The sequence below is a fragment of the Anomalospiza imberbis genome, chromosome 7 (assembly GCF_031753505.1).
Source record: "Anomalospiza imberbis isolate Cuckoo-Finch-1a 21T00152 chromosome 7, ASM3175350v1, whole genome shotgun sequence".
NCBI classification, from domain to species: domain Eukaryota; kingdom Metazoa; phylum Chordata; class Aves; order Passeriformes; family Viduidae; genus Anomalospiza; species Anomalospiza imberbis.
In genome coordinates, this window is record NC_089687.1 from 9,975,612 (window position 1) to 9,989,556 (window position 13,945).

The 13,945-nt window shown below is 41.7% G+C and overlaps 1 protein-coding gene across 18 annotated transcripts in view; it reads right to left on the minus strand.

Annotated features, from left to right (window-relative positions):
- The window catches only part of KALRN (kalirin RhoGEF kinase), a 475,447-nt gene that overhangs the window by 130,452 nt on the left and 331,050 nt on the right, over positions 1-13,945 (minus strand). For all 18 annotated transcript variants that reach the window (XM_068195349.1, XM_068195340.1, XM_068195344.1 and 15 more), the window contains 10 exons: positions 13,557-13,623; positions 12,822-12,931; positions 11,118-11,187; positions 9,316-9,405; positions 5,224-5,316; positions 4,784-4,895; positions 3,476-3,666; positions 2,969-3,070; positions 2,130-2,272; positions 943-1,045 (listed from right to left, as the gene is read on the minus strand). In XM_068195349.1, coding sequence (XP_068051450.1) covers positions 943-1,045; positions 2,130-2,272; positions 2,969-3,070; positions 3,476-3,666; positions 4,784-4,895; positions 5,224-5,316; positions 9,316-9,405; positions 11,118-11,187; positions 12,822-12,931; positions 13,557-13,623 — 1,081 coding nt within the window. The remainder of the gene's footprint in view (positions 1-942; positions 1,046-2,129; positions 2,273-2,968; positions 3,071-3,475; positions 3,667-4,783; positions 4,896-5,223; positions 5,317-9,315; positions 9,406-11,117; positions 11,188-12,821; positions 12,932-13,556; positions 13,624-13,945) is intronic.

Sequence of the window (13,945 nt, forward strand, 5' to 3'; positions counted from 1 at the left end):
TACCTGTGAACTTTACAACCAAAGCTTGGACTTTGATTTTGTGAAGACACCCTTCTACTTTGTCTGAGTGGCAGCATAATTAAAGCCCTGACAAATATGCAAATCCATAAAGGCATGGGAGAATTCAGCTTTTTTCAAGTTACATGTGATTTCAAAACAATACATGAAGAGAATATGGGCATTCTCTCAGGGGATATGACAAACCCCATCAGTGTAGCTAAGGTAATTATTAACTGCCCATTTTCTCCTACAATCAACTCCTAATTCAGTGGAAGAGCACAGCTGTAGGTATCGGGGTGACAAATTCAAGTGAGGCATCCTAGTAGAGCTGGGGATTTGGACTCAGACTGTCTGACAAGTAAAATGACAAGTACGTAAGTGCTGACAGTGTGCAGCATCCCAACAGAACCCAGCATGTCTCAGGGCCATCCATATGCTCCAGCATATGTCTGTGAGGAGAGGGGTCCAGAATCCCAGTCTCTGGAAATGGTAGGTCTCCCAGGCTCTCAAGATACCAGCCAGGATCCCAGTGTTGCTGAATTAATTGGTGTCTAAGTACCTGCATTCCCTCCAACAAACCACTGATTCCAGCTCAGAGGGAAATATGTAACATAACCAGCTGTTTCTCCTTCAGAAGCTGGATCTCACAGGACAAGATTTACCAGGCAGGAAAAGGTTGCTCTGGGCTCTTCCTTCAGAGCCAATTGAACCTCTATGTATTAACCACAAGCAAGCAGCAGTAACACATATGTTTCTGTGCAGAAGAGCAATACTGACAAGCACACAGAAACAGACTGGGTTTTAATAACCTAGCAGAGGGGAATTCAAGTTTCAGCTCACTCAGTAGAAGACAGGTTGCCTTCTTCTGCCTTCTATTCTGCTTTTCACTTACATTTTTCTGGGGGCAATTACCTGCCAGGTATTTTCACATTTCAGTCCTACCTTATCACTGTCCACTGTGTTCTGTGATGTCCTGGAAGCAATGGAAATGGTGTCAGGTTGACTGCTGCCATCCCCTTGGCTGTCTGCATCATCTATTCCATCTCTGCAAGAGAGGTGATTGGGAAATAATGACATTCCTCAAAACACCACCAGTGAGCACAACCTGAGAGGTGGTTGAGAAGTGCTGAGTCAGCAGGACAGAGCTGGATTGTGCTAAAATTACCCCTCTGAGGCAGCCCGTAATGCTATAGAGCACACATAATCACAACATTTGTTTAAATTTCTTGAGGAATTTAATACTAAGCCATAAAGATGCTATCCAAATTTAGATAAAGACAGTATAGAGCTCTACCTATTTACCTCACTGAGGCTGCTAACAAATTTTCTTCCCTCTGGCTGTACAGATAAAATTGTCATAAATGTTTATTGGTCTTTCAAAGTAAATACTTAAATAATACAGTATATATACTTAGAGACAAAGAAAAAATATGTCTCCATTCTGTACAAGAAAACTTTTGCATTGGAGCATGTTCTTAGAGGAAATGTCTGGATCTCTGCTTTGCTACAGGTCTCCTGGGTGACTTGGTTATTTATGCTTTGTATGTCTCTACAACACAGCCTGAAGTAAAAGAGGGATAAAATTTGATGAGGAAATGAAGATGCTCAAATTACAGGTGGTTTTTGGGAATGTCACAACAGAAAAAGAACAATTCATTAGCTATAATTTCTATTTAATCCAAGATTGAAAAAGTTGCCCAAAAAAAATAATATTACTAGACAAGCTGAAACAAGCTTGTATTAGATGATGAAATACAGATTATTCACTATATATTCTTCAATATATTGATAGGATCAACTATGATTTTGATTGCCAATTAAACGCGCCAAACAAGGAAAAAAATCTGGTTTCACTCAAATATGAAGAAGTAAAATCTACTTTAGGAAGAACTATAACCTTCGACTCTGAAGAATTTTTACTGTTTCTCTCTATACTTTGGAGCATAAAATGAAAGCTGTTTGTACGTATATCATAAAAAAGATTTCTAGCTGCTTTTGCCAAGACAACATAAAAAAAGCAGAGACAATAAAAACTGCTTTGACTACAGTAAAAACCAGTAAAAAGTCCACAGACACTGGGGTTGAGAACACACTAGTGATTTCATGTTGTGGGGAATGACTGAAGTTACCTCCTGCTGTTGTTTCGCTGCTTTGCTGGTGTCTTGGGGAGCTGAATGGGCTCTTTCAGAGCTCCTTTCAGATGAATGATCCTCTCTTGAATAACTTCCCGGATATTTTTGATCCATTCCTGTTTTGTTTCAATACTGGATGCCTAAAGTTTCACAAGGCAGAAAGATAGAGACTTTATCATGTTCTCACCTCCTGAGCAGAGAAGCTGGTGGGATGTCAGCTGATGAATGTCATGATGAACTGTTTGTCCTCTCTGCTGCACTGCAGCAGCTGCTGGAGTACCTGGTAACCCCAGGGAACTGAGAGCATTCTGACTAGACCCACTTGGCAAGCAACAGCAAAGCAGCTAAGCTCTGGATAAATACATTTAATGCTAGCAATACAGCATGCTCTGAAGAGGGGAAACAGGTTATCAGTGCACAGCTGGGAATTCCTTAGACAAAACAACTATAACGTGGATTCTTCAGCAGAGACTCACTTGACAGAACAGGCTGTCAGCTCTGGAGGTCTGTGGAAGAGGCTGGTTGTTGATAAGCCCAGTGGCAAAGGACTAAGAGAATTACACTTCCCAGCCAAACACCCTGAGACCTGCTCTGTGTCTGTGAGCAGCTGCCCAACCCAGGCTGCAAGAGGAGATGCAATTCCAGCAAGGCTGCACAACTGTCCCAATTGCTACTGAGGCCTTAGAGCTCAGCTGCTCCTGATGCAGGCATGATGCCACAGGCAGATAGGGAAGCCATGTGAATATGAGGAGGGATAAAACTGACCTGTCATTCAGGGCTCCCAAGGCCTGAACTAGAAGTGCTAAAGGCAAAGAAAATAAACAGAAAAGACTTACTTTCAGCACTGTTTTATTGTCTGAGGATGGTGTTCGTCCAGACCACAAAGCAAATTTGCAGGGATCTCCTTCAACATGTTCAGTCACTCCCAGTTCTGAGGTCTAGTGTGGAGGAGAGATGATGAAAGATTTTATATGAAGCTTTATGAGTACAGAAAACTTTGGACTTGTAGGAAGAAGTGGGGAGGCTGGGATGGGTAGGGGGATGGGATTTTATCTCCGTTTGCTACACACAGATGAAAGGAACAGAAAAGCTCTGGGTGGCAGGGAAGTGAATGGCTGGAGTGATCCTGCTTGCATTTCCCCCCACCCTTCACATCTCACTACCTTAAACCTCTCCAGACTCACTGCAGGTTGACTTCCAGGTGAGTCCTGCAGGACTCAGGGCCAGCCCTTCCAGGGGCAAAAGTAACCCCAACCCAGCAGGGGACATTTGAGCCTCCAAAACACCACTTCTACCTACAAAAAACACAACACCCAGAATATTTTCTTTGCAGCCACACCTACCAGTAACTTGTTCTTGTAAACATATTTTGTGTGTCCTGAAGAATCTTTGATCTCTTTGCTAAACACCAAAGAGATTTCAAAGAGAAACAAATGCCTCTCACGGCCTTTCCGAATGAGAGACTTGGGATCCCACACTTGGAAGGAATCCTGAAGAATCAGCTCTCCCTGGACGTCAAGGTTCTCATCAAACCCTAAAACCACAAAATACAATCACTTGTATTTATTCTTGGGACAAGCAATTCACAGAAATACCAAAGTCAACACTTGAAATTAAAGGGTCTTCTTCTTCTTTTTGTTCATATTCTGAAAGGACAATAATGGCTATCTATTGCCACAATGATAATATTTTTCTTTTTCCTTTTTTTTTTTTCTACTGCAGCAATGTAATTACTTCATCAGAGGTCAAATACATCATATGTGCTAGATGAGGCTGCTGCAGAAGTCTTGTAATAATTACTCAAAAATAATATTATGAAGGCTTCAGTGGTGGTTACTGTACAGAGAACTGCATTGCAAGAAATCCTACGCACTTCATTACAAATTCAGTTTGCCCTCTTGCAATTTTAATCACCTGAGCTTATTGTGCTGCCTGGCTACTGGCACTAGTTCCCTTTTTCACCTGTTTTAGTATTCTGCTTGTTTCTTGGTTTTCCTCAAGCCAGGCTGGAAATTATTTTCCCAGGCCAAGAAAATGTGTGAGACACAATAAAGCATCTCAGTCCAGAATAAAACTTTTACATTTTAGAAATACTCCACACAATAATAAGCCAATAAAAGACTTCACTTGGTGCCAATCAGACTTCTTTTTCTGTAGTTTTAAAATATTTTTTTAGTGCTATTTAAAAAAATCGTTGGCATAACTATGCTAACATTTTGAAACACAAGCTGTTTTCTCTCAGAAAACCAGAACTTTTGAAATGTTGAAACAGTATTATGAAATGTTTTCATCCAATAATTTTTACAGCCGTCAGTAGCTAAACTGATACTGTTTCAGGGGGGGATTTTTTTGTTTAATGGAGAAGGAATGTTTTAGCTAAATATATATATGTACACATACATTGCATATCAACATGCATACATACACATATGTATGTATATACACACATACACAAAAGATACAGATCAATACCTCCCCTTCTCCCCAAACTTCCTAGCCAGCTTTATTCTTTAAAGACTTTTGGAGAAATATCAGAAAGGAGCCAGGAGGTACCTAAAAATTATGATGAAACAACAGTATTGCTACAGTCAACCTCTACTAGCTTCCACTTGTTACCAACAAACATCATTTCCCAGCAGGTCCCTCCCCACCTTCCAGCATGCTGACGTGCATTGCATCGTTGGCCTTCTTTGGGACACTGAGCATCACTTCCAGACCATCCTTCAGCTCCCCTTTGCCCTCCTCACAGCAGGTCAGCAGCTCCTAAGAAGCAATGCAGACAGCCATAAACAAACTCTGATCCACGTGCTGCCTTCATACCCAACTGTGCCACTTGGTCCCTGCAGGCGGCTTCAGAGACAGGAGAAAGCTGAACTGCAGCAAACCCCACTGTGGATGCTCACAAAATGTGGGGGTCAAATAGGAACAGCTGTAAAGGTAAAACAAGAGGCTCTCAAGGGAGACTGTGCCCTTGGAAGATTTCTGGGGACTTATGCTTACAGGTCATGAAGCACCTCCCTTAAGCAGAAGATAACCCATGAACCTGTGAACTTGCTCTGCAGGAGCTGATCTGTGCAGCTCACTGAGGTACCTTCAGTAGGAGTTGGTATTTTGTGATCCTCTGGACAGGCTTGATTAAATAAGAAGAGATGGAGTTGGCCAGCCCATGTCTTTGCTGAATTTCCTAGAAGGGATAAAAACAGCAGTCAGTCATGGAAAACTGTTAACCCCCTGCCAGACAGAGCCACCCATAACTAATTTTAGCGCTGGATCCTTGCATTCTATGTTTAGTTTTTTAAACCCTCTTTAAGCTCACATGCACATAAGTGTGGTTTCAGTGAGGCTGGCAATAAACTGCAGAGTCCCCCTAAGGCCACTTAAACTGCAGGGTCCCTCTGCAAGTCAAGCTAAAGCTCTGCTGAGTAAACAGGCCTTGACTTAAATATGACTTACCTGTCATGTCATCTGGTTCCCCCTAGCTATGAAGGCTGAAAGCAGAGTCTTAACATTCAATTAAAATGAAGTGACATTAAATTAAATTGCATGAGTAGGGTGTAATTTAGCTGTCCAAACATAGGCATTGAGTCCCATTTGAAAGCCCTGGGGTAGCTGAAATATCCACAAGGGAATAACAAGTCTGACACAGTGCTGACAGACCTGCTCTACTCTGAGGTGGCACCTGGGGGCCAGGAGAGATATCCCCTCATGATACCTGCTACAGCACTGAAAACTTCTGTTTCATCACCTGAACCTCAGCCAAAATGTCTTGGCTGATCAGTGTGATGTGCTCACGAATTTCTGGAGACATCACAGAACTGCTGAGGGCTCCAAAGGGTCCAGCTGCCTCCCCCAACTGTTCCAGGGGGAGTTAAGAGCTCCTGAAAATCCTAGAGGACCCTAATGAACATATTTAGCCATCTAAAAGACTCCAAACTCATGCCCTACAGGGGCAGATTCTCTGCTGAAAGAGAACAGATTGGAAACCCTTCTGTCTCTGCCAGGCGCTGGGCATGCCTTGCATTGTTCCTGGCCACCAGGAAATCCTTGATTCCTAAAGAAGCAAATGGAAAAGGGGAATGAGACTTTTCTCCAGCTACTGGAGTGTAAATTTGAGACTGTAAAGTGAAGAAGTTATGGAAGATGAAGGGAGAAGAGCTGCCAAGAACAGAGATTTTCATTTTGTATACAATCTGATTTTCTGCTGAGTACTAGGGAGGTTACTGCTTTTTTTTTAGCTCCAGTGTTTGTCTTAATGCTGGGATGCAAAAGCATCCACTTTTCATGTAATGTGCCAACAGATTTTTGGTTTGTTGCTTTGGTTTCTTTTACTAGATAAGTTTTTGTTTTTTTTTTTTTTTTTTTTTTTTTGTTTTTTTTTTTGTTTTTTTTTTTTTTTTGTTTTTTTTTTTTTTTTTTTTTTGGTTTTTTTTTTTTTTTTTAATAGCCCTGGTGCCATGAAGAAGACCCAAAAGCAAGGGGTCTCTGTTTGGGGGTTAATGGAGTTTGCATGAAGCTGAGTCATAGCTGACTTCACAGAGGAACTGTACCTGCAGAGCACATGGCTGAGACTCAAGTCACAACTGCAGGAGCCAGCAAGACCTCGGCCACGTCTGTGACCTTCCTGGAGCTGGCAAAGCACACTTGTTTTTGTAGGATCCAAGTAACAAAATTAGCCCTGTTCCTTCCCCCCAGCTCTCCGAACAGCAGGGCATGCTTTCAGCAAGATGCCTCCCCCTTTGGGCACTCCTCGCTCTGCCCGGATGCTCCCTGGTCAGACACACAGCTGGGTGGTGGAGTGACATTTGACAAGTGCTGGGAAGGGACGTTCTCCTTGCAGCTCCTCCCTCTGGTCCCTGAAGTGTTGGAGTAAGACCCTGTTTGTGCTTCTGCTCATTTCCTAAGGGACATTCTGGCTCAGCAGAGAAACTGTCCAAGAACCCTCATCCATGCAGAAACACCATGCTCTGTAATGCTCCCAAAGTCACTTTACCTTGTTCCATGCTGGTCATGCAAATCAAAAGTGCCCTGTGGTTTCTTGAATATAAGACCAGATATTTTCCAAGATTCAAAGCAAAAAAAGTATTCCAAACAGCAGAAGCATGCACGTCTCAACTAAACTCTGTCCCAAAGATCAAAACTTGCTTAACTAAAGGCACTAAAATCAACTTGATTACTTCAATAACAGGCTGATTCTACCAACTGAAGTTGACAGCTAACATATGTTAGTAATAAAAAACATACCTTGCTAGCCTCAAGTATATGGTATTACAAATATTAAAATTTGCTAAACATGGCAGGCATCATTTATCTTTGAAACTACTGAATAAAGAATACAGTTTTAAGTAATGATGAACAAGATGGACACAAAAACTGAAAGAGAGAAATTAATAAGTATACTGCTGTCAAGACAGAATAAACACACTATTTTCATTATTCCCTGTGCAATTTCCAGCTAATATAACCATACCAAAAACTTCTGAATTTTATAAACAAAGCACCATCTGTAGGGAGGGAAGATGGTAATCTTTAGGCTTTATTAGACCAGTGCTGTAGGATAAACTAGGCACGTTTCACAGCTGAGAGTTTGTGCATTGTTTTCCACCTGTCTCAACTGGTTCAACAAAATACATTGCTTTCCTCCACATACATGGCTTCACTTACATCCTGAGAACAGCCTAGCTCTCAGCATTGCTCATAATTCTCTTCATGGCTTCAAATGAGATATGTCACTATCTTTGCTCCTTCTCCTAATCAGTTAACCCTTACAGTGAGTCCTGTAGCTGCAAGTTTTCCATGGGCTTGAAGGGTTTAAACAAATTACTGGGACTGCTTGTTTTCATCTCAAAGGTGGCTTCCTATGAAAGCTTATGAAATTTGAGGAACACTTGTGATTTTCAAGCAGGCTTCTTACTAAGGGGTGTTATTCTAGATAATTCACTCTCATCATCAGGCTTTTGGGAAATTCCAGGTTCTGCCTGGAAAAAAAGAACCAAGTATTTTCTCTGTATTCCTTGTGCCAGGCTGTCCTGCCCCTGAACTACTGCCACTCCGAGATCGAGGTGAGAAGGATCTACAGGTACTTTGCATTGCCTTAGTCACTCACACTGAGTGCCTCCTGGAGGGCTTTTCGGGGAGAGAGTCAACTTTCTCATTTGGCACAGGCATCACTGGGTGACGGGCCAGCACCCACGGAAGGGAAGCACCTCCCTCTGGCAGAACAGCAGCTGTGACACGCGAATATTCACCACTGAGCAACAGCAGGCAGCTTTCCAGCCCAGGCAGAGAGCTGCAGTGGAAAGGTTTTTAACCTGCGCAAGCAGCACCGATGGACGCCTAGCCCAGCACGCGTGCACGCCATTCAACAGGCTCCAGCGCCACCTCCTGGAAATGCCCTCCAGAGCCGCTCCACTTCCAGACCGCTCGGGAACCAGGCACAAGAAAAAGGTGCTCATCGCTTTTCCTGAGGCTCATCTGAGAGCTTTCACTGCTGATTTATGTCAGCTGCCAGCTCCAGCACAGCTTGGATCCTGCTGGTCTGTTGCATTTGCAAACACTGTCCATGCTTTGAAGAAAGGTCTTAGCACTTCTTGTATTTATTTTATTTTTTAAAAGAAAGATGGCTAATTAAAGCTATAAGGTAGCAGACAAGCATGGCAAAATGGATGAGGTTAAATAAGAGAAAGAGCTTGGTTTAAAGGTACTCAAAAATTAGATTTTTTTCTCAGCCTACAAAATTGGAATTGGAGCCTAAAAACATTTAGCACTTATATGGAAAATAGTCTAATTGGAGTCAATGGAGTTCCTTATTAGCAAAATGAAGTAAATGTGGAATAGGCTGGGTAGAATTTGCAGAACAGGAGGCTAGGAGCTCATTCTAGATTTAGGGATTTCAGGTCATAATATATAATGGAATCTGAGATTTTAATTTTATCACTAACCCAGAAACAGAGATTACATCTAAACCAGATCTTTAGAAAGGATTAGGTCTGAAAATGCCCAAAGGTTCCCATAAGAATGTGTGTCTCCACACTTCACCACACACCATCAGTTCTCACAGCATGTGATATTTGCAGTGGAATGAAAAACCCAAATGCCAAAGCACAGAAAGGAACCCAGAGCTTGAGTATAAAAATGCACAGAGCTACACCAGGTGTGTAGAAGGAAAACAGCAATGGCTGCTTACATCAAAGAAAGTCCCTGCATGTTCCAGGATGAGCTGGCTGGAGTCAGGCTTGTTTTTGCAGTAGGTGACATACATCTGAAATTTATCTGCCTGTGAAAACAAACATCGAGGGAAAAGCAAGATAAGCTATTTCTCTGCTCCCACAGGTTTTTATTAGGGCACACCAGGATAAATACAGGTGACAACTCTCTCCCACACACCCACCACCACCCCCACCCTGCCACCAAGCAGCACAAGAACTGTAAATTAAGAGCAGAAGACTTTAAGGTTCATACCTTACTTGAGCAGTTCTGAGGGCTGTGGGAGGCTTTCTTTAACAAATATCACAGAGGGAAGGCCTAAAATTTTAATCCAGCTGTAAAATAATTTCTAAAAGTTCTATGAATGCTACACAAGAGTGTGAGTGTCTCAAAACTCAGTCATGAAGTGTTGAATCTATCACCTATTTGAAGATAAAGGCAGTCTAGAAACTGGGCAAGTGACTCACCTAGCTTAAACTGGCAAGAGACAACATTTTTTACATGAAATTTGTGACACTTGGCCCAGACTTGCCTTTTCTACTTTGGTTCAAACTGCAATGGCTCAAATTTTACGTTGTGCTAAGAGTGTTTTGCATTTTATTTCCTAATTTGTTTACTTGTAAACAGAAACTAAAAGCATCTGTACACTCCCACCTCCTATTAATGCACTCCCACCTCCCATTAATGCACTCCCACCTCCTATTAATGTACAAGAAGAGGGAGGCAAATAAAAGAGGAGGATGTTTTCCTTTTATTGCTATTGCATTTTTTTATTCCAGATATCTAAACAACAGGATCCTGCAATTGTGCAGGCAGCTTTGTATGTCCATCTGTAACCCCACACACAGCTCTGGACATGTACCTTTGTTGAGATGATGCAGTAGTATCTTATAGTACCATGAAGATTTTGCAGAGAATGATACATAAATGCATTCATCTTTCCTAAACAGGTAACCTGTTCTTTGTAAACAGTATTTCTGAATCAATTTCATCAAGACTTGTGACATGTTTTTAAAATTAAAAGCCCGTCTGAAATCATCTAAACATGCTCATTTTTTGGATAAGTGAAAATATTCCATCTTTACTCTTAAAATACTAATTCCTAGCTTTGCTATAAGAATAAAATAACCAGACAAAACACAAAGATGGCTGACTTGGCTGTTAAATATTTTGAAAAGAGAACAGCTTTCATACAGATAAATTACTGTAGCCAATTCCTAGAGCCTCCTACGCTCACAAAGACTCTCTGCATCAAAATTTCAAAGTCCTGTTGGAAATTATCCTGGCATTGCATAATGGAATGAGTGAGCACAGTGGCTCAGAAATTTGACACTAATTTCTGGAGGAAAAAAGTTGATAAAATATGTTCTTCATGCTTTTGTGGAGTTCTCATGGCATGACTAAAATTCTTTAAGGAAGGTAAATTCAGATTTTAAATGTCTGTCCTCCCAGGGCTTTTCACAGGGAAATGAATGTCACCCCTGAAAACAGGTTTGGTTTGATGAAGGTCTGCTAAACAGAAACCAGCAGAGGTAAATAAAAGCTGTGCTGGTCAGTACAGGACAAGGAGAGAGGCTCTGGAAAGACTTCACACTATTGCTGAGGAGACTTTTGGAAATTTTCACCCTGGGACAGGTGAAGGACAAAGCAGTTGCAGTTCCAGACTAGCTCCTAATGTCATTTATCACTGGGGACATAACCCTTGCACCTATTCCCAGCTTGTTCCCATCTGTGCTGGAGGAATTAATTTGAATAAATAATGAGAAGCAGCAGCCTCATTACCCAGGTGACAAAGCAGTGGCCCACATCCTCAGGCAGTTGTTCATATTTCTCCAGCTCCTTTAGAAAAATGCTGAAAAAAGAAGAGACCAATGCCATTAGTTACAGTCAAATACCCAGGAGATGCAGGATAACCAGTGAGTTAATCAGTGCTAATGATCAATACTTGTATCTTGATTATGGGACTACCCAAGTGTCAAGCCAGCAGGAAAAGTGTCACTTGCCAAGGGGTGCTTTGTTTTTTGAGTACAGTCATGCCTAACTCCACCAGAAAGGAAAATGAGGCAATCCCTAGCAGGGAGTCAGTGTGTTTGGGACTGCTCTATCTGAACACAGATCTTCAAAGAGTTCTTGTGTAGTGGTTCACACAAAGAGCAACAAGGGAAGCCCAAAGCTGCCAGGTTCTCAACACCCACCTCAGCATACTGCACAAAGGACAACAACTTCAACAAGCTCAGCATTACATGGGTAAGTAGCAAACTTTCAAAATTCAGATTTTAAAAATCAGCTCTCTCTGAACAGCTTGTACCACAAGTGACACTTGTTTGCAGATAGACCCCTGTACAATGCCTGAGTGGAAAGAATAATATGAAACAGTTTCTTCAGCTGCTCCTCCTAGAACATGTTGTCTGGACCATTCACACTAGCTTTGCTGCCCTTCCTTGGACATGGATTCTGAGTGAGGCTGGAGGATGCCTTAACATCACCAGCCAAAGGAGAAGGCTGTGGAGGACACTGGTGGAGGGGACAGGGGAAATTTATTTTAGCATTGCTAGGAAGAAGTTTTAGAGGAAAAAAGATTACATAGAAGCAGCAGACTGCAGGAGGAGGGGTCAGAGAAAAGAGAAATGAAGTGAGAAGCTGTGGGACATGACTGAGGGCTGGAGGGATGGCAGCTGGGAACAGTGCAAACTGAAAAGAGAGGGTAATCAGATGGCATCAGTCATGGTCACCAGAACAGAAATACAGCACCACAGAGAAAGGGCAAGTGGGAAGGCAATCAGGCTACTATCCTGATATGCTTTGAAGCTGCTTGCACAAAAGCATGCATGCGGCATGCTCTGCTGGGCTGTATTTATGTGATGGCACATTTATCTGACTGAAGCACTTGAAATGTCCCAAACTCGAACAGGGAAAGATTCTTTGAAATGTAACCTGAAGACAGATTTGGAATTCAGACTGAACTTGTTGGATTCATCTCCCCTAAATGTTAAGTTTATAACTGTTTTTGCATTCACATTATACCATGGAAACAATGCCCTCTAAGGTGATCTGGTACACAGTCTTATCTTAACAAGATGGAGTAGTTAGTTACAGATTAAATACAGAAAGTCTCCAAGAAGTGGCAGAAAGCTACTTATTAACCCAGCTCATGCCAACAATTCCACTTTCTCCCCTTTGTGTTTTCCAAGATTATATTTTGACAGGCAAGCATCCAGACTAGATCTCATGCTGTGAGATGGAAAGCAGGCATCAGACTGCACAACATTGGTACAATATGACTTTAACATTGTTAATCGGCTGAAGGTGGCGTTTGAACTAAGTTGCAATTCATTTTTGTAAAAGAAACAAAACAAGAAATCAAACATTACTTTGCAAAATCAATTACTTTACACTCAGGTGTGCACTGTACTGTAGGGGCTCTCTGCAGACACCACAGAGACGCACAAGTGCCTAAACATTAACAGAATTGTTAAGAAAACCTACTTGTTATGGAAGTCATATATCTCCTGAATATTGCCAAAGATGATGTGTTCTTTATTAAGGATCCCAGCTGGTATTTCTTCCACTCCACTTGTCATTTCCCAAAGGTAAGTCTGGAAGACACCAAAAACTCTTAATTTTGTGAATAAACACAGTGGAAAATAATAGATCTCCCTATTTTATTGCCAAAGGCACAGGCTGAAAAGGAACTATGTACTTTGAGGTTAAATAAACAAGCTGAAAAAAATTCCACTGTTACAGAAAGCTCTCCAGAGAAATTCAAAGTGCTGATGCTTTGAAGTTGTCTGAGGAAAAAGCAGAAACATTCCAACAACACCTGTCTTTGCTGTCCACCTAATGGTGTCCAAAAACTGCAGGCAGAAACAGCTGAAAGATAAGGCAGATTTGCCACTTCAGTAGCATCAGATACATAAAAACCTCTGTCAGACTGCAGGAATGTGAAAGCTGACAGATTTCACTGAATTACACTCTGGTTTTTTGCCTTGCATATCCCCATCCACTTTAGGAACACCCTGCTGTACAGCTAGGCAAGGTATTTGACTGTGCAAATCCAGAAGTTTCTCTAGTATGAAAAGATGCAAAGGAACAGATTTGAATCCTTAAGGAAAGGCTCCATGAACCGATGTGCACAGCCTGTGCATTAAAGTGAACATCCCCACTGCAGAGGACAACTTGTGCTTCCAGGAAATACTGGAGAGCTCCTGGGCCATAACTTACCTCTAAACATTCGTGTAAATCCCTGACATAAGCTTTTTCTGTCTGCAGCAGCTCAGCCATAATGAATCTGGAAGAAAACGAGTATTTTAGGTGGTTAGGACATTATAAGCATTTCTACAATGAACAGAAAACAAAACATCCTCCTGTTGTCTTAAAGAATAAGGGTATTTCCACTCTAGACATTCAGCTGCCTTTCTTTGCACCTTTCAGGTCCATGACCAAAATAGCACTTCATACTCCAGTCCCTTGTAGAGTTATTTTCTAAAAATCTGTTCTGCACAAAATCCTATTAAGTTGTATTCCTGAGTCTGTGGGATTTACCATATACATGCCCATCCTTTACTATCATCTGGTTCTCGGAAATTTTTCCCCCCCAGGATTAAGGAATT